The following is a 20,556-nucleotide window of genomic DNA, read 5'->3' as shown; positions in this document are numbered from 1 at the left end:
ATGTGAATGGAACGGCCTTTAATAATAATAAGATAAAAATATTCAAACCGCCATAAGGAGGAGTGAGATGAGAGGTGTGGTTGCTTATATATATATATATATATATATATATATATTGTATTATTGTAATTTTGGGGGGACAATCTTAATATTTTATAGGTATATAATAGAAAAACAAATAAATCAGTAGCATATAATACTGGTACGTGCATGTTTATATTATAATATTTGATGTAATTTTCTATTTTCATCGATTAAAATTAGTTTTATTTTTTCATATACAAGGTCCTATTTCAAACTATTTATCGTTAGATTAAATCCATTTTTAAGTTTTCCTTAAATTTTATTATTTCTTTGATGAGATAATGTTGACAATTTTCATATTTCCACCTTGGAATGATTATAATAAATAAAAATAAAAATTTGGCTGAGTGTTGTTGGGATAATGATAGAATGAATAGGGTCGGTTCAATTAAAAAGAATAGCAAAAGTTTTCCGTTGCCGGGACTTGAACCCGGGTCTCTCGGGTGAGAGCCGAGTATCCTGACCAACTAGACTACAACGGAATCTGTGAAGACGCTTACATTCATAACTATTTCATTATATTCCGAAAATTACACTATCCAGTGGTGTTGAATTACTTGGAGTAACTTTTTTGTTCTAATGAATAATTTTTTTAAAAAAATTTTCCTTGTTCTTATGACCTTGGATGAGATTATTCATAGCTGGTAATTTCCCAATAATAATATTTTATGAGTGTATAATTGAGAAAATTAAATGAACAAGGGTGAATTACTATAAAAATAAAAATAAATAAAAATTCAGAGGGTCAATTGTCCCTGCTGAAGTACATGTAACTCCTTCCCTAACTATGAAATGGGAGTATATTTTTTTTCCTAGTTGGTACTCACACACACATGTCTCTTCGGAAACTTGAATCTTGCGGCCTAAGACTCATAGGCAAATATTCGTTTTTGCCCTTTAGCACATTGAACATGTGGTGACCTCCTTGAGCACATTGAATTCACCTCACAGCGCAGCCCAAGACTTGCCGGCAAAGATCCTTTCTTGCTGGCTTCGTCGGCAAATAACCTTTCTTGCCCTTGATGAGCAAGCAGACATGGGGTAGGCCGACGAGGCCAATAACCCATCTGTCCTTTCTTGCACTTGACACCATACAAACAGTTTGATTTACCTTGAATATACTCCCATTTTATCAAAGGCCAGTAGTATAGCGGTATCAGCTTTTTACTTTTCAAAGGAAGAGGTCACCACTGCGACCGAACAAAGCATTCCAATGGCTTTGACTGGTATAACCTTCCCGACCCGGTTTTTTTTGTTTTTGTTTTTTGTTTTTTTTTTTTTTTTTTCACGGTTTTTCATTATCTACATAAAAAAGATATGCACCAATAATCGATGCTGACCACCTATATACAAGTTTCATGTTTCTCTGACTATCGGTTTGATTCAGACTGCTTGTTGAAAAGATCATTGCAATTTTCACCAAAGAACAAGATCTTGAGGTGTTCTGCAAATGTTAACCTAGGTTGACTGTTATCTTTACCTTTTGCTCGAGTTGGGGGTAACAAGTTAAGAAACAACCACCATTCTCACCACAATACAAGGTTTCTAATATATAACTTGCTAATAAAAATTTTAAACGTTGGATAAGTGACCTCTGAATTTTCTTTAATGAACATTTTTAACTCACGGTACGAGAATCGCCAAGGACAAATAGCTGGATATAAAGGGCAGTTCACGGCATGGTAGTCAGAGGAGCCTTAGCATTTACGCAGTCAGCTATATTACGCGTTGACAGTTCTGCACTGATGCTGAATGTTCTAAACAAAATCACATCAGACTTGGATATAACAAAAAATATGAAGTTCATTGCTAACTCTAAAAGATCTTGATTAAAATCACATAACGCATAGATGTAACAAACAGTATGAAGTTCTGCACAAACTCCAAATATCACAAAGAAAATCCATCAGACAGTACTACTTTGTGAAAACCACTAATAGTTACACCATGTTGTCAAGAGTATGGTGTTTCCTCACCATTTACTCTACCATGGCATCAACTGGTGCTTCTGCAGCTGGTGTACCGGATTTTCTTTTGTTCTTACCTGCACAGCAGAAAACATATAAATTTGCATCGCCGTTATCCCAAAATAAAAGCAAGAAGTTTGAACAATACACCGAACAATAGTGTACCAAAAACTTGATTGCGCTTTACAATGGGAGCAAGGTTGCAGATTTATGCATACATGCAGCGGAACTTACCCTTCTTTTTCAATTTAAGCTTCAGACTCTTCTTCAAGTGAAATTTCGCTGGAGCTTTATTGGCATCTTCAGATGTCCCTAATTCCCACAAATTAATTGGCATCAGTATTTGGACAGGAACCACACTAATGCAATGTCAACATGAAAATTTAGGATTTTTTAACTAGTCTAGTTACATGGAAATAAATCATAAGCAGATTTAAATGGGTGCCATAGAACACACACTTGTATCCCTTGCCACAAACCGATCGTGCATTCATTAGGAAAAAGAATCTTGAATGCCATGCTCTCCATACTTCACTACCATGTATTCCTAGGGGAGATTCAAGCTGCCTACCTGTCTCAGCTGTGATTAGTGTGGTAAGAATCAATGTCAAACGTAGTTCAATCTATAAGGACTTGAACGGTAGAGGGTTTGAGTTTTGAGGGTGGTATGACCGAACCCAGGGATGACTCGTGTTGTCTGCGTATCTCAGCAAATATGTACACAGACAAGGATGATGATGGTATGATGACAAGAAGGATATGGATATGACACAATACGGACAAGTCAAGACAATAGATTCTAAAGAAATAGGGTATGCATGTGTTGAGAATATAGAGATATATGCAAGCATATGTATGTATATATCGATTAAATAGTTTGCTCTCGCCTATGCAAGGTTCTGGGAAGGACGAAATGGAATTGAAGCTACCAGTTGTACCGAGTCTATAATGCTTAGCAATATTGAACAAGCAGGTCCTCCAGTCCAACGGACCCAATCCTTTTCTTTCTTTTTTTTCCATAAAGTGATAGCTCTTAAACTCAAATTTGCATCCTCATGCTTGACTACAAAAACTTTTACCATTGCAACAATGACCCTCCTAGTATGCATGCATATGTATAAATAGAAACTGATTGTTTGCCATGCTATATAGACACACTATGACAATTTTTTGGTGGATCTATTAAGTAACCTATATTTATAACTTCTAATATTAAAATTAAAATCACGTGAGAAAATTGAAGAATATGTTGCATAGACGGACTTGGAACCAAATTCAATACGATTTATCATCATTATATCTCCAGAGCTTTCTTTGGGTAGATAACAATGCGGAAGTCAAATTAAACATAACAGTTTGTTTGATGTCACGAAACATACACATTGAGTTAATAGGAGCATGATTGCTCAACCAGTGTTTCACTGCAATCCTCTGATGTCATCTAATAATTGTGTTGGGTTTCACCCTTGATTTCTTGGTTATTATTCATAAAAATCCTTTTACTGATTTTTTGTTGTACAAAAATGGTTTGTTCTTTAAATGGGTGCTGCAGTAGTCAATTGACGTTTTCTGGAGAAATATAAGGAAATTGTGTGATGTAGAAGGTGCAGTAGGATTAGTCTTAGTCAAGAATAAAAAATAATCTCTTTTGGCAAAACAGGGCCATTGCAACACCCTGGTGCACCCATTCAAAACAAATAAGTTAGTCAAGTAATACTTATGAGCCAGGAACACTAATCTGGACTTATCATTTGTGCAGTGTAACCTCTAATAAAAACCAATTGTGCATCCTTATGTCACCTTCGAAAAGGATTTGAATCCACCCAGCACTATAATATGGGAATCACAGGTGCATGATTTGTTTACTCGACCTTTTAATTTGAAGTAAAAATATTCGTTAAGAACACTAATAAAATATTAGACGGGTAAAAGTCCTGCAATTGTTCAAATGTGATCGACCTGGAAGCTGTCTCATTGCTCATTAATTGGTGTTGCACAACACCTATTTGGTAAAATCCTGGCTTCGCCACTGCAGTATGACATAATAAATGGGATTCTTGTTTTACTCTTTTAAATCCATACAAAGTTTTCAAAATTTCATCAGTATACCTCGCTCTATCTATAACCTTTGTCATATGCATATACATACATATATATATAGGAATATATCCTTTCTTGCCCTATAACACACGTGTTTCTATACATAGGCACAGTCACAGACACATAATAAACATATATATATATATATACAGAGAGAGATATGAATCATATGATGCTATTACCTTCTGCAACAGCCATCTCAATATCTTGCATAGTGATGAGACCCTTCCCCATAGACTCCTTCTGCTCCTGTTTAACAAATTACACGCACATATACATATGAACAAACAATTATCACAATCTAGTGAATCTACTATACATTTATATATATAATTATATATGAAAGTGTTTGTGTGTGTATATAGAGAGAGACAGAGGAAAAGAAGTAGAAAAAAGAGGAGGTAGGTGGAACGAACCCTCCGCCATTTTTTGAAGAGCTTGCGCTTGCGCTTGCCGGAGATTGAGACGGGTTGGGGCTTTTTCTTGAGCTTGGCCGTTAAAGGGTCACCGTGAACGGCTCGCTTTTGCTCTGCTAACGCAGCTCTCCTTCTCTTCTGTACTACGTTGAATTTCGCCATCTATTCTTTTCTTTTCTCCTCCTCCCAAACACCAAAACCCTAACCCTAACCCTAACCCTAACCCTCTACCCGCTTTAGCTCCAACTTGCTCCGTTTTAAATTTCTTAATTCATTTCTGGCATGGAAAATACTTCTTTCCTTACAACCAATTTAATAATATTTATACATACTCTAGTCTTTTTATAAAATAAAAAATATACTATCTGTGCCTCAAAAAAGTGTCATTTTTGTGGTATCGTGACACTTTAATTTGTGAAAGTCATGATTCTTCAAAAATAACACTTTTTACGAGACGGAGAGTATATTGTATTATGTATACTAGCTTTAAATATTTTTTTCTTTTTTCTGAATTATTTATTCAACTAGGGTTATTCTCAAATCTAAAAAGCTTTTGATAATGTACTTTTCCAATGCAATTAAATTGAAGATATAATAATACTTAATATGATTAATATTAAAAGCACAACACAAATTGATAATTCAACAATAAAATAGTAATATAATAATAACATGGTATAATACTCTCCTTAGCATGTTTACATGTCTCATCATTTATGTAAATAACTTTTTGGTACTATATTTTTCTAAAACAACTAAATTGAAGATATAATACTAAAAGTAAGACTTGCTTGTTTTGTAATTCTAAAAATAATTTTCAAGAATTAAGAGAATATAAAATAATTTTCAGAGGATAATAAAAGATTATGTATTTTTATAACTGAGTTTTCAGAAAATAATTTTCAAAAAACTTAACCAAGTAAGAGTTTTTTTTGTACAGTTTTCTATTTTCAGTTTTTTGATAACAGAAAACTGTTCTTAGAGTTACAAACCAAGGAAGGACATATTTTTCAAATGTCACTGAATTAAAGATATAATGCTACTTAATCTGATAATCCAACAATAAAGTAGTGGTATAATAATAGCATAGGATTATATATTCTCCAACAATGGTTTTGCAATGTTCTTTATTCGCATCATTTATGATTTATGTTATTATATAATTGTTTTGCAATGGTTGCTTATCAATCTTGATTCACATTATTTTTTCAACAAGTTGTTTTTAAATTTTGTTTTTGGTTAGTGATAATCTCCAAAAATAATAATAAATAAATACTTAAGGTTTAGTATTTTAAATTACTTGACTTGTAATCGAAAATGATCTTTTCACATTTCAAATATTAATTGAACCCTCTAAAAATTTTGTATCAGCCAACGCTATGTACCTCTTTTAAGATTAGATGTAACATTCTTTTTATAATATCATAAAGATTAAAGTAGTAACAATAATAATAAACATTAATTTTAGATTTAATTTTTTTAGGGAAAAAAAACCAGGATTGTCACAAGTTCCCAGTAACTAATTGGAATTTCATTGAAAAATTCCTATCCAAAATTGACTTAAGTACAGAATTCAACCATTTTCTTCAAACCTATCCACAGTAAACAAATTTTGATAATGGAAAACAAAAATCAAACCATATTTTGTAATTTTGTACATTAATCAAGTTTATTACTACTACTACTCAGTACTCAAGTTGACCCCATACCATATTTATGATCCCAAAGGTCAAACAACCCATAAAAAATAACATAAAATTCACAAACACACACATATAATTATATATATAAGAGCCCACCGTATCAAAGGGAAATGCAACTTTGCACCCTGCGTGTAAGAACGGATTCAAAAATTGTCAATGAGGTGGGTTAATATTTTTTTGGATGGGCTAATACTAGTAATAATTATTTTATTTTATTTTATTTTTAATATTTTTTGGGCTGGTCTAAATTTATGTATAGCCAAAAAAAAAAAAAAAAATTCGGGTTGGGCTTGAGCCCTCAAGCCCACCCCTGGATCTGCCGGTGTCTGCATGGATCCTCTGCTGCACACACATTATGGAACGGGAGCTGTACAACAATCAAGGGCTGTGATAGAAACACACAGCAGTGTGTGTTTCAATTTTGATTGCATTGGATCCCAACTTGTAGCATTGTAGCTAGACAACGCTAAAAACTTCTCTGATATTCAAGAATGAAGAGAACGAGACAAGATATGAAAAGTATCCTTCCCTAAAAATGAACTTGTGCTTATATGTTCTTTAAGTTTTATTCTACTTCCAGCTGAACTTGTGCTTATATGTTCTTAAAGATTCAACGGACCGAGTATGGTCTCACAGCAGATGTTGAAAGGACAAGCATCTCGAGCACAGATGTTTGCTTGGAGGCAACAAAGCCTAGAGGAGTTTGGCCTCGATCTCCTCCAGACTGAGCCCCTTTGTTTCTGGTATGATGAAAAATATGAAAATGAGCGACAAAACTGCTATTCCTGCAATCAGAAGTTACATTACACTGTAAGAAGAAATAACAATTGGCTTGATATGATGATATTAAGTAACAAATACAAGAAGTTGCAGACAAACAGGAAAGAAATGAAATAAGCGACCTCATGTAGTTCAAAATTAACAAATATAACATGTAGGCGCTAGAACATGTCTGAATTCAGATGTATTTGACTTAGAATAAATATAAATAAATAAAAAAGACTTAACCACACTGGAAGCACTTTTAACTATTTTTGCCAACAGTAAGATATGAACCCCCAACACACCTCTCTCCCATATATGTCAAGCTGACTCTTAACCACTATACTACAACAGCTTTGACACGGAGAACTGTAAAATGATGTACAGATTTTCCCCCCACAAGTCATGTAACGTGTATACACATGCGACTCATGTTCCCAGACAACAGATATGTATATATATACATATAAAGAAATATAAAAATGCAGTGCATGTATATGTGCAGAAACATGTTTATACATAGTCATTATATAAAGTGCATAGATATTCATTTGTATACATTTTGGGATGTGATATTCACACTTTACTATTGTACTCTTGGACTCCACTTGTTTTTAACATAAAAGAAATAACAGATAACTCTCAAAATTAGAGAATAAGAATATTCTTTTAGGATAATTATAGAGAGTGAGAGTGCTTTGGAGGAACAACTATGTCATTTCAAAAAAGAAAAGAAAAAAAGAAGAAGAAAGAAAGTGGAGTGAAAATATTATTTCCTTATTCATGTGTACTCATACACATGCCTACGTACCAATTATATGTAGTACATCAATATGAAATGCCCACATTCATGTTTATATAAGCTCATATAAAGTTTTTATCTTGCATTTTCTAAGAATTGTTATTTTTTTTCCTAGGTAAGAATTGTTATATAAGACTTGTTAAATTAATTTAAACTTTCAACCAAACATCAAGAAATAAAAGAAATTTTTTTTTTTTTTGGTGTTAAACATTTTACATCGAAACAAGCAGTGCATATAGGTCAAAGCAGCAGCAAAATGCCAAGTGTAATTATATATTCTGCAGATAACATGTAGCTAATACAATGGAATCATTTCAAAAAATCTAATGCTGATAAATTGAAATGGCCAAAAAAATTAAGCACCTTCAGAGGAGAAAATGCAAACGTTACTAGTGCATTTGCTCCAAAATTTACAAGCACTGCTATACTTAATCCTCGCCCTCGTAGACGTAATGGGAAGACCTCTGAAATCATCAGCCACCCGATGGGACCAAATGATAGCTGCAAAACCATTCTTCATAAGTTCCTACCCTGTGGTACAGCATTACAACATATTAGACACACAGCATCCAAGTCAAATCGACAGGAAAAACGGAAAGCTAAATATTCAATTTTAGCTAAAAGCAAATTGTTCATAAAAGAATTATAGAAATTATTCAATTTGGCACACATGCCACCATGTACAAGTTAATTTTTCATTTTTATTCTGATGCACATGAAAAATTAGCAAATGATCTTATCTTCCCATTTCAGAGAAATTCTTCTCTTCTTTTCATTTTTTCCTTGTCACACTAACACATGCAATTGTGGTTTGTAGCTCCACTATGTCTAAATAATATAAGTATATTAAATGAGTTAAGTTTATAATGTTCATGATTATGACCCAAAAAGATTCTAGAAGAGAAGATTCTTCGACTAACAATTACTATATTTATAAATAGCAGGGAGACCTTGCCTTTGTAACCTAATTTGGCTATTTGCTATCTTGCACAGAAGAAGACTTGTTTTATCTGTAGCTACACACTGAACTGATGCAATGAAAGGGAACTAAGAAATTGTGGGGTCCTGTCCTTTATTCTATTACTATCAGTTACAAAATCGACCCTCTAATGATTTGTAATTACAGGAGGCTCAAAATTTATAAAATAATAGAATTATATGACATTTTAAGAATATTTGGTTCCTAAAATATATTCTATTCTGTTAAGACAAACACCTCACTATGTCTTACAACCAATTTTGATGTGGGAGTACTGAAGTAGTTATAATCTAAAAATAAATAAATAAATAAAAAAGACTTAATGGTTACATGCGCATCCTCCTCTAGAATATATATTTTGCCAGCTTGTTAATAATAATAAAAGCCTAAATTAGGTTCGGAAAAATCTTAATATCCTTTATTGAGCTTGTACTACTGAATCATATCTTCATTTCCTCTGTAACTTCTAGAAATAAAAGTCATGATTGGCTGAGTCTAGAGACATATTCCTAGAACATAGTAGGCACAAATATCGGTAAGCCTCATTGTCAATAAAAGTTTTATTATCAACCACTAATTATGAGTTGTCGTCGCTATAGTTTCTTCCACTTTATATCATAATTCAAGTATATCGTCATTAATCATGTTTAATGAAAAATCACCCCTTCTTTTAGGATAGAAAAAAACATTTTATATCCATGGATTCAACTTTACCAGACAGCCTTATGACTTATGAGACACTATATAATTTTATCCCTTTAGTTCATGAGCCAATCCTATATTTCATACGACTTTACACTTCAATTTCAGATCCAATTAATACAATTGGTTAATAAATGTCATATGACATGTCACCGACATGTGTAAATATATATATTTATGTACATTTTTTCAATCAAATAATTCATAATAGAATTATTTAAAAAATAAAAACTACTGATTAGGTAATAAATTATTGATCACCCATCTAGACCAAATTAGTTCCTCAAAAAACTATTAGTGAAAATTTATTAAATATAAATTACTAAAGGAGCACATACGTGGACAAAATACCCCCATAGGGTAAAAATACAACTGGACATTCATTTTAGAATAATGTACAAACTGATTTTACACCCGAGTGAAAATAAATAATTCTCAGCATTCTTAAACGACCAAGTCCAATAAGAGAATTATACAAGGAATCAGAAGGAAATCAAGTACCTCATAACATTCGACATATAGTAGCAGCGCAACTACAGCCACAACCGGTGGTGCATCATCAAGGTAAGTGTAATATGATCCCAAAAGGAATAACGAGATTACCTGCCACATAAATAAATTACATAATTCTTCAGAGCTTGTGACTTGATAATTATTGTTGACAAATCCCCTAATTCATGTAATATCAAGGTTAAAGGTGAGGAAATTGAAGGTGGGATTGAATCTGAGGGGATAACCACAGTTTTGTTCAATGCGCCCACTGCACATCTCAAGAATTCAGGCTAGAAACAAACAATCAGAGATGTCCCAAGAGAATGAAGAAGACTTACAATACCAGAGACACCTCCAAGTAGTAAAGGTCTTCTCCCAAGTCTATCAACAAGCAGAACAGCTGTACCAGTCATAATCAGCTTTAAGAAAGAAAGAAAAATAAATAAATAATAATAATAATAAAAACTCTGGGAAATTAGAATAATGAAGAAGAAAAAGAAGAAAGAAAAAAGAGTTATTATGTTCCATGATTCCATCAATAAAAATTTGGGCTAACAGCTTGAGAGCAAGGGTAAAAAAGAGGAGGAGGAGGAGGTGGGTGGGGGGCAAGCTTCAATGGAAAACCTTGTGTACAAAATAAAAGAACTGAATCATATTTGTTTTCCATAAGTATATTTATGTATACTAAATCACATTAATGGAAAATTATTGATTCAAAGTGCCACCCATACAAGTGTGTGCAGGAAAAAGAAAATAGAAAAGAAGTAACATCATACAAGAATTCAAGTATTGAGCAAAAGCTTCATAAATTGACTTCAAGGCCAATGAGTTCTAGTTCAGTTCACATTGCAAGCTTGTCAATTGAGGGAAGTCAGATGTTAGACCTACTCAAGAAGATAGCCTATAGGTAAGCTGAAACAGTACCTCATAAAATAATCATTACTTAAAGAAAATTTAATGTCACTTGAAGATATCAACCTTCAATAAGCCAAGAAGAATAGAAACCCTTGTCGCATCAGATGCTGCAGAGAATCCTGCACTCTATCAAATTATAATGAGTTAGTACAGAAAACCATATTTAAGATAAGATTCATTTCAAAACTCCAGTGGTACTCAACCTAAATCAAAGGTGTACCTGAAAGATTGATGCAGCATAATATAGTACACTAGGTTGCCCTGTTATCTGCCATGAAAGATTGTGATGAGTTCAAATTGTTGAAACCTAATAACTAGTATAGGCCCTCAACTAACGAAATACCTGCTGAAACAAGACTAATCCTGCACCAATAATAAGAGCTTTCAAGCATTTCCCTCGAAATATTTCCCCTAGTGTAGCTTCTTCTTCTTCACCAATATAAGAAAGCTCAGCCAGCATTTCATCTACTAGCTCAGGAGCTGAATCACCAATAGCTTCACCCCTAAGCCAGCACAAGGAACATATGGCAGTCTCTCTCAAATCCTGCATACTGCCTTTTCCCTGTATAGCACGAAGAAGTAACCATCTAGGTGATGCAGGTAACCACCACATTCCAATTCCCATAATCACCGCTAAAGCGGAGCTAGCTCCATACATATAGTGCCAACCACAAACTGTATCAACCAAAAGGCTACCAACTGTATAACCAACCTGCAACAGACACCAGGTAGATTGCAGAAATACTCAAGATACAAATAATTATCTTTTATGTTGGGAAACTATCACAAAAGAGAAAAAAGAGAAAAAACCAAATAAATCTTGCTTTGTAGCCCGTACAGAACAACTTAGAACAAAATCAGATCTCCTCAGAATACTTACAACCATACCAAAAACTATAACGAACTCCTTGAGAGAAATTAATCGACCTCGTATCTGACTTGGGGCAGTCTCAGCAATGTAAATCAGAGCAGCATGCATTGACTGTATCAGCATAAGGCAGAAAGATAACATGACTTGCAATTGCAAAGGAAATGATGATAAAGAAAAAGAGGGGGGGAGGGGGGTGGGGGGGTGTGTGTGAATAAGCAACATATTCGGAAGGCAAAGCTTAAAAAGAATGTATTACAGTTCAACCGTCACTTCTTGAGCAACTTTAATCATTGAGATCCAGTTGATTTTCTTATTCTTTTATTTGGTCAGCAAGTCTGTCATACTGGTTGCTTCTTTTTAATTCTTCTGTTTTGGATAGACAAGTGGGGATAAGGGATGAAGGCAGTGCCCAAACTCCTTTGGATATGCAAACCCAAATGCACGATTTACCAACATAGCTAACCAGCTTTACCTAGCGGGGTGCATCGTTTTCTTACACTGGCCTGGTTCTTCAAAATGTGAAAAGCAAAAGACCAGTCTCAGTTACTACCAAGGTTAACGGGCCGGCTGCTTTGCGGTCCGACCCAAAAACTTAAGCTATTAGGTGGTGCTAACACCCCCCATTCATTCTCAATCACTTTCCCATCCAGATCCGATGTGGAACAAGACCCCTCTAACATTCTCCCCTACCCAAACTCGCAATGCCCTCATTGCAGTTGGACCACCCTGCCTACCCAACCTGAACCCGGACACCTTCCGGGTGGGCACACCCAAGCGGGCGCTTGACGTTACACCGGATCAAGGACTGAGTCGTGGCTTCAATACCAACTATAACAGACCTAGTGATTTGCGGTCTGACCCAAAAGCTTAAGCTATTAGGTGGAGCTAGCACCCAAAGCATATATACCCAATCACTTTCCCATCCAGATTCGATGTGGGACAAGCCTCTTATAACACAATGGTTGTAGCCTAGTGGTACTTCCTCGCCATCCAAAGTAGAAGGTCGAGGGGTTCAAATCCCCATAGGGGCAAAGTGAGTGAGTGTACGAGTTTCAAATAGGAAGGGGAAAAAAAACAGTTTAAGTTTGAAAAAAGCATATGAATCCTTCTAAGAGAATTTTTCAAGAAAAAACACGTATAATGAATATTAAATTTATGCAAGGACTTTATTGTACAGGACAGTGTTTGGTGCAATAATTTAAGCTCGGACTGACAAGCGTGAGCTCACAAGTTCGATTTTTTAAGCAGCCACCTTGTGCAGACTAACGCAAAAGGTTATAACCCATAGGTCCATCCCCAGTCTTATCCCAGCACCATGCATTGGTGGAAAATACACTGAATAATGCCCTTTCTTCACATGATTAATTGTGGTTATTTACGGGTGGGAATGTGCTGTGAATCTAATTGTTTGCATATTCATCCAAATCAAACACACATGGAAGTACCTGTACAGATGGACACAAGAATGAAATAATAAAATTCATAAGAACTGAATTATAATATAATAGCAGAAATGCTGCAATCTATCTTACCAGTCCGATTCCAATACCAAATACAAAACGCCCAATCAACATAACAAACAAGTCAGGTGCCACTGCTGTTATCAGAGCTCCAAAAAGATACAATAGAGCAGACACAAACAACTCCCTTCTTCTTCCTATAAGTCAAATTCATCAATCAGACTACACCAAAATAACTAGACATCAAGAACTCTAAATTATAATCCCACAATTCAGAAGAATAGCCAACCTAGGAAGTCGGCAATATTAAAAGCCAAAACAGAGCCAATCAAGGCACCATATAATGAGCCACTGGTCTGCAAAAGGCAGCAGCCACATAATTTTTTTTTTTTTTGTCAGTTTTTACTTCATGTTCCTAAATAGCGGCAAAGGTAGAACAAGTCCACTCCATGAAAATCTAGTGGTACCAAGCAACAAAGAGTTATAAACTCACTATGAGGCCAATGTCTACAGAAGAAAAGTTGTACCATGTAATCCCGCTTAACGTGGCAGACTGCAAAGAAGTGAAAAGGAATTAGAAATTAACTGTGCGTGTGTGTTTGGGGGGGGGGGGGGGGGGGGGGGGGGAGGGGGGGATTATTCATTAAAGTAAAAGGACCAAAGAAACATACTTGAATGGGAAATTAAAGATAAACTCATTTATTAGGGAAAAAAAAAAAAAAAAAAGATCAAAGTTCAAACTCCTCCGCCAGGCAAGATATAGTTGCTTCTTGTAGGCTTGTTAAGATTATTAAGTTTATTTTTTTAGTTAGAAGCATATATTGGGATCTTAACATAGGCCTATCTTTACAACTAAAACTACTTTAAAGCACCTCGGAACCTTGATCATTTTCCTCACCAATTTCCTATACAACAACTGAAGAGTCAAAAAGTTTAAAAAACGTATCTTGAAGAATGATTAAGTGGCTTCCTGCAAGCACTTAATTTCTTAGGTTGCATAACATAACTGAAGTAACACAAATATGGAAGGTTCCAATAAATCAAGAGGACTGTTAAATTAAAATGCTAAGGGAAATAAACCAATCCAGAAGTATCTATAAGCCCATAAATGTATTCCAGTCATGCACTTTACATATATAAAACTTAAGAAACTACATTAAATTAGAAACAAATAAAATGTATAAAATAAGGTATTAATAAACTATAGTCAGAAAAAATAATTTGTTGAGCTGTGTAAATTTATTTTAATAAATTCAAATACAACCATGTTGATGCAAGCACTGCTAAAATGAAATATGGGCAAAAACTGACCATCAATACATATATAGTTAACAAAACATCTAATTATCTTAAGAATGTTTTGCATGAGTATATGCTCCACGAATAGTAACCAGTAATTTCGTAAAATGTTTAAAATCAAATTGAATCAAGTACCATCTAAGTTTCTATATCTATTTTACAAAACCTTTTTTTCCATACAGAAAGACTTTTCATGTGGTTCATTGGATTTTCATAGAAACATTACATCTTCTAATATAGAGGTACCTCCGGAAAGTAAACTGTATTATTATGAGAAAAATCAGAATTTAATACCATGACAGTTTCTTAATGGTTTTCCTTATATTGACATATACACACATATACGGCCACTTAATTTTAAATAAACTCCTAAGTCCTAACCCATGCAAAGAATACCAATCTTTCTCCTATAACAATGTAATAGAACCAACATGACAGCTGTGATGAACAAAAATCATTCTATAGTTGAGGACGCAACAAAAACATACCTCTATAGAAATTGTAGCACAAGATGTGGCACCAATATCATAGCCATAAAGTAGTCCTCCAAGAGCTGGGAAAAGAAATCTGAAATGATTGAGCCATACATTACAGTTTGAATAAATGAACCAGATGGATTGCTTTTTTGCCCTAAGATCAAGCAAACCATAAGGGTTGCTACTAGAAATTCAAACCCAAAAGACTAAGCCTAAAAAGCTTGCAGTCCAAATAGGAACTTGATATTTTGCTTAATGTGCAAGTTGGTTTAAGACATAGACACTAGGTTTATAGTAACATCTGGAAAGCTTGAGTCATTAACATGTTCTTTACATGGTAATTACTGGAGAATTTATATAGACTGGACAACACCGAATTTATATAGGAGTTAAATTTGACATCTCAAACTTGATGGAACTGTTATATTATAACTTTATTGAATTTTTTTCTTACACAAGACATGTATATATGATTGTATTAAGGAACAAAAAGCAAAGAATATATGTATCACAGTAATAATTCGAGATAGGAAAGCATAAAGAAAGAAAAGGTGTTTACTAAATAAGGCTGGTTCTCCCAATCAATCTACGGGCTATTGCTTCACGGGCAACCAAGCAAATTCTTAGCTTGTTTCTTGCTTAAAATTCTTTTATGATGTCCACATAGATTCTTTTATGAAATCACAATCTCCTACTGCAAGAAATGGTTTTTATAACTTCTAGAGTTTTTCATATCCTTGATAATCTTAGAAAGAAGAAGAGACCCAGCTTGATCTCGTAGCAACTTGTCTGTCAGAAAAAAAAAAGGTTGGCTTTAGCAAGCTTCCCATACTGAAAACAACCAAAATGCCCAGTTGTCATCCAGAATGGGAATTAACTGGATCAAATAGGTGAAGGGTAAGAGGAGTTAAAAAAACATGCTAACGGGGAACTTTATACAAAGTTACACTTCCCCTTCTGTGTTGGAGCTCACAATTCCCTTTAAGCTTTTGAGCCTAGGTTTGAGTTTTCTTCTGCTGAGCTGTAGTCTCTTACTTCTAAAGGAGCTGAAGCAGTAGCAAAAAATTTGGGAGGTGAGGAGGAAAAGATATGCCACTGCTGCTCGAGCTCCTGTTATCGACAGCTAATAGTTCAAATGTTGGATTTTGTTGCACATACCAAACAAAAAAAAATGGTGCTTTTGCTCATACAAAATGAAATGGGTGATGCTTAAAACCAACCATTGTATTAACAGTGGTAAAAGGGAGTAACATAAGCGCAAAAAGAACAAAAACCTACTGGTCACCTTCTGTCTCAAATGGATCGCAGCACAGATCATAATATGGCTAGTATCTTTCCTAAACCAAAATCAATTAGCCAAGGTCAAAATCTAGTAGTTTAAAAGAAATCCTAAATCACTTTAAGAGTATAATTGGCTCAATTTGCTTTACCATTCATCATCATCATCCTTACCTTACTCCCATTCTTAATAACATATGAATAAGGCCGGCCACAAGAATTGTTTTTTTTTTCCATTCTTTTCTATTACAAGTCATCTCTCCTCTGATATTCAACTTTTAAAATCATCTCTAATAACTTCCATGTTAATTTCCATCGCCCTCTTTGTTCTTATCTTCCATGCAAATTAGTCTTCATTTTCTTGCTGGTGCATCTAAGTCTTTGTTGTACATACCCAAACCACCTAAGCTAATTTTCTCTCATCACTTATCAGCAGCAGTCCTGATCTCTCTCTCACGCTTTGAATAGTAACCTACCTCTTCTAGTCACTCTAGTATCATCTTAACATCAAAACTCAATTTTCTCGTTTAAAGTTTTCTCAATTTTCTTTTGTCTTTTTTAATATTTCCTTCTTCTCCTTTTGTATTTGTTATCTCTTTTAAAAATAAAAATAAAAATCTTCTTGCACTCATGTATGATGAATGTGCTGTAACTTTGTTTCCTCTTCTTCTTCTTTAATTTTATTACTGCAATTTTATAAAGTCTGTATTCTATATTTTTGAATTTTTCCTTACTGTAGTTTTTTTTTTGGCAAAAAATGACATAATATTTGAATCTTGATTATTACACTTCTATTTTCCCTCATCTTAATTGGGAAAAAAATTTACTGTGTTATGTTCATTATTCCTCCTCAAATAAATCCCTGGCTCCCTCCCTCGGCATAATTGCCTAGTATTAAATAATATACTTCAAAATAAATAAATAATAATAATAATAATAATAATCAATAAAAAACCATAAGACAACAATGAAGTTGAGCAATAAATGCATTAATTAACTTACGGGAGGATAGCAGATAGCACAGAATAGTTTTCCGAATGTGCTTCCTCATTGATAAGAGGCTCTTGAATACCGTTGATTCCACCTGATGACTTTCCCGCCTAATTTACAACAATAAAGTTACACATATATACATACAAAAACACACACACGCGCGCACACACATATATATAATATTATGTATACATACAAAAACAGAGAGATATTATGGAAACGTCAAATCAGAAACACTTATCCAACAACCTTTCCGATGGAGGAGAAGGTGTGCTGCTCGGGATCGGAGGAGTTTGAAAATGTGACAACAGAATTTTACTTGAAGGCCTTTTTATATTGCCGAATGAAGAGCTAGGGTTTTTTCTTTGTATTGATTCAGCCATGTGAAATGTGCATGTTATTTTCAAAAGGACGTGCCGTATGTACTTTGTTAGGTGAGTCGAATTAGTGCTGCAAATACTGGTTTCGCGAGAAGAGAATGGAGGTTAGAGAGAGAAAGGGAGGAGAGAATGAGAGAGAGAGAGAGAGAGGAAGAAGGGGGAGCGGGAGCGGGAGCGGGGGCGGGGGTTGGGAATTCTAGCTATACTGCTCCGGAATTCAAAATTGCAGACCAAAAGAAAGCCACGTTGAATAATTAGATGCAGCGAAGACTCAGAATGGGGAAGGCGATTTCGTGGACCCACGTGGAAGTTACAGCCTTATAATTTTACTGATTTAAAAATTACGCCAACCTCTTTCAAAATTAACTCTATCAATCATAGCCCTTTGGTGACGGTCAATAACACATACCATATTTATAAACTCAGGGTGTATATCTCTCCATCATTTGTTAATTCTAAAAGTGACCCTTAAGCTGTGTTCTGTTATATAAAATTGAAATTTTAAAATTAAAATTTGTAAAATTTAAGAAAATTAATTTACAAAATTAAACTAAAAATTTTTTCGATTCTAATTCTCATCCTTTCTTTTGAATTGAAAATTACTCCTATACTAGCTGTAGAAAGACAATCACACTCCTGTCTGTGTACATTAATTCCAATTCTCATCCTTTCCTTTTATTTTATTATTTTATTATTATTTTTATTGTTATAAGGGGATTAATAGATCAATCAGCTCAGTTGGGTTGGTTCAATAAGGGGAGGTAGGGAGGCCAGCAGGGGCCGTGGCCCTCCCAAAATTTTTATTAACTTTTATTAGTATAACCTAAAATGAAAAATAGTGTAAATAAATGCATACTTACTCCCCTTATAATATTTTCTAACTATAAATGGTTTCTAACTTTTTATAAAAAATACATGACTTTCTTATATTTTTTTTTTTCTGTTTTTACTTTGGCTCCCATAATATTTTGTAACTATAAATAGTTTCTAACTTTCTATTAAAAATACACTACTTTCTTATACTTTTTTTCTGTTTTTTTGTGTTTGTTATGGAAGTTTGATAAAATAAAAAAAACTTCTTTAAATAACTAATTGATTGATTAATTTCAAATTAATTGGTTATATGATTGTCAAGCTACCAATCGATAATATATGAATTTTATTGTCTCAAAGATAATTATTTGATCTCTTGTAGTAGTTATTAGGTCTTTTTGATTAGTTTTTGTATATATTTATGTCATTTTTTACTATATAGGCCATTTTTTTTTTTTACACAAATGGGCTGACGGTTGGTTTGATAAAAAATTATATGGCTATAATCGATAATATAGGCTTTGGTAGGCTAAGCCCACCAAAAAAAAATAATAATAAAAAAAATTACTAAAGGTAATTTTAGCCCAACCCTTAAAAATGTTTTAGTAATGCTAACTCACCCCATAATAGATTAGCTTACCTCATTATGCAATTCTTAATCAGCCCTTATATATATATATATAACTTAAAATAATTTTATATTAATTGTAAATTCGGCCCCCACCATAAAATCCTGGCCTGGGTGGTGGTAAACAGTGGATTATCAGTTTAATGGGTTGTGTATCTTCATTCATTTATTATTATTATTTTGTATAAGAAGTTCATAATCAATCAGTAAAATTAATATAATAATGGAGGTTTTTTTAGTCTTTAACATTAATTTCTACCGGAATCTGCCGCCGGCCACGTTGGAGGGAGGGAGAGAGAGAGAGAGAGAGAGAGAGAGAGAGAGAGAGAGTGAGAGAGGTAAGTAATATTTTCCTTACCGTGGAATAGTCCTAAAAAAATATGTTTCAATTAGTACATTTATTTTGGAACAGCTTAAAAATGCAAAGGAGAATATTTTTTGTAAATTTTTTTGGTGAATTTTTTTTTGGTGCCAAGTACTAATGAATTGAAAATGTCACATTAACCTAAGAGTAATGTTCTTATGCTACGTTTGGTGTGCAGGAATGAAGTGCCCATTCCAACCATTTGTTTGTTTGGTGTGCAGGAATGAAATGGAATGACCATTCCAATGGAATGAAAATCCATTCCATTACTAAACCTATAGAATGGCCATTCCATTCCATAATAAGATTAAATATTTTTGTAATATTTCCAATAAACCATTCATCACATTTGAATAAGGCAAAAATATTTTACATAGACCAAAAATCTTTCACATTCCATTTTTCACGTTTCTTGAGCTTCTTTATTAGACGTGGTAAAGGTCTTTCACCTTCTCTCTCTTCTGAATATACTCAGAGCTGCCATTGACAAAAAGTTACAAGACCTTCAACCACATTATATATATATGTGTGTGTGTGTGTTTGTATATATTTATATATTATTGAGATTGATATATCATTAAAAATATATATATTAAAAACATCTCACCGAAGAATCTCGCAATGACATTAAAAATGTTGTTCAAAGAGATGATAATGGTCTTCTTATCTTTGATGAAGCTATAGGACGTGGTATTCCTGATGGAGTTAACACATTAGTATACACCATAGCTGACCATTTCATAGGTATTCCAAGTAACATCACCTCCAGAATATACGACCAACTTACCAATCTCACTTGTCCAACCATGAGTGATTTTAGGTGGTATAAGGATGTATTCTTATCCAGAGTCATGCTTAGAGATGATAGTAATAAACCATTCTGGAAAGAAAATTTCATTAATGGTTTACCCAATCTCTTTGCCCATAAGATTAGAGATACTCTAAGTAAAGCCACAGGTAGTATTGATTATGATAATCTTACTTATGGCAATATCATCAGCTTAATCCAAAAGGAAGGATTAAGGATGTGTATAGACATGAAAACAAGTAACCAGTTACAAGATGATAGGAA

The 20,556-nt window shown here is 33.8% G+C and overlaps 2 protein-coding genes and 1 non-coding gene across 3 annotated transcripts; all 3 read right to left on the bottom strand.

The window, feature by feature from the left end:
* Positions 1–493: 493 nt before the first annotated feature.
* TRNAE-CUC (transfer RNA glutamic acid (anticodon CUC)) lies at positions 494–566 on the bottom strand. Its single transcript has one exon. It is a non-coding gene; the product is annotated as a tRNA-Glu (tRNA).
* A 1,303-nt stretch (positions 567–1,869) lies between these two features.
* Positions 1,870–4,825, bottom strand: LOC132312867 (uncharacterized). The gene is made up of 4 exons (XM_059811409.1): positions 4,568–4,825; positions 4,334–4,400; positions 2,286–2,363; positions 1,870–2,128 (listed from the first exon to the last, which is right to left on the bottom strand). Exons 1-4 carry the CDS (start codon positions 4,727–4,729, stop codon positions 2,064–2,066), a joined length of 372 nt encoding a protein of 123 aa, XP_059667392.1. The 5' UTR covers positions 4,730–4,825; the 3' UTR covers positions 1,870–2,063.
* Positions 4,826–6,257: 1,432 nt separating this feature from the next.
* Positions 6,258–17,614, bottom strand: LOC132314580 (D-xylose-proton symporter-like 2; the record flags this gene model as incomplete). The annotated part of the gene is made up of 14 exons (XM_059813425.1): positions 6,258–7,055; positions 8,198–8,335; positions 10,017–10,118; positions 10,346–10,426; positions 10,986–11,048; positions 11,143–11,190; positions 11,266–11,634; positions 11,803–11,904; positions 13,326–13,450; positions 13,543–13,609; positions 13,747–13,806; positions 15,041–15,119; positions 17,309–17,406; positions 17,549–17,614. Coding segments are annotated over 14 exons (1,404 nt in total), but the record flags the coding sequence as incomplete, so codon positions are not given.
* Between the last annotated feature and the right edge of the window lie 2,942 nt (positions 17,615–20,556).

This window comes from Cornus florida, unplaced genomic scaffold (assembly GCF_030987335.1).
Source record: "Cornus florida cultivar Cherokee Brave unplaced genomic scaffold, ASM3098733v1 CherokeeBrave_3.0.0_Hap2_Chr06, whole genome shotgun sequence".
Lineage (NCBI taxonomy): Eukaryota > Viridiplantae > Streptophyta > Magnoliopsida > Cornales > Cornaceae > Cornus > Cornus florida.
This window is presented reverse-complemented; position numbering and strand designations above follow the sequence as displayed.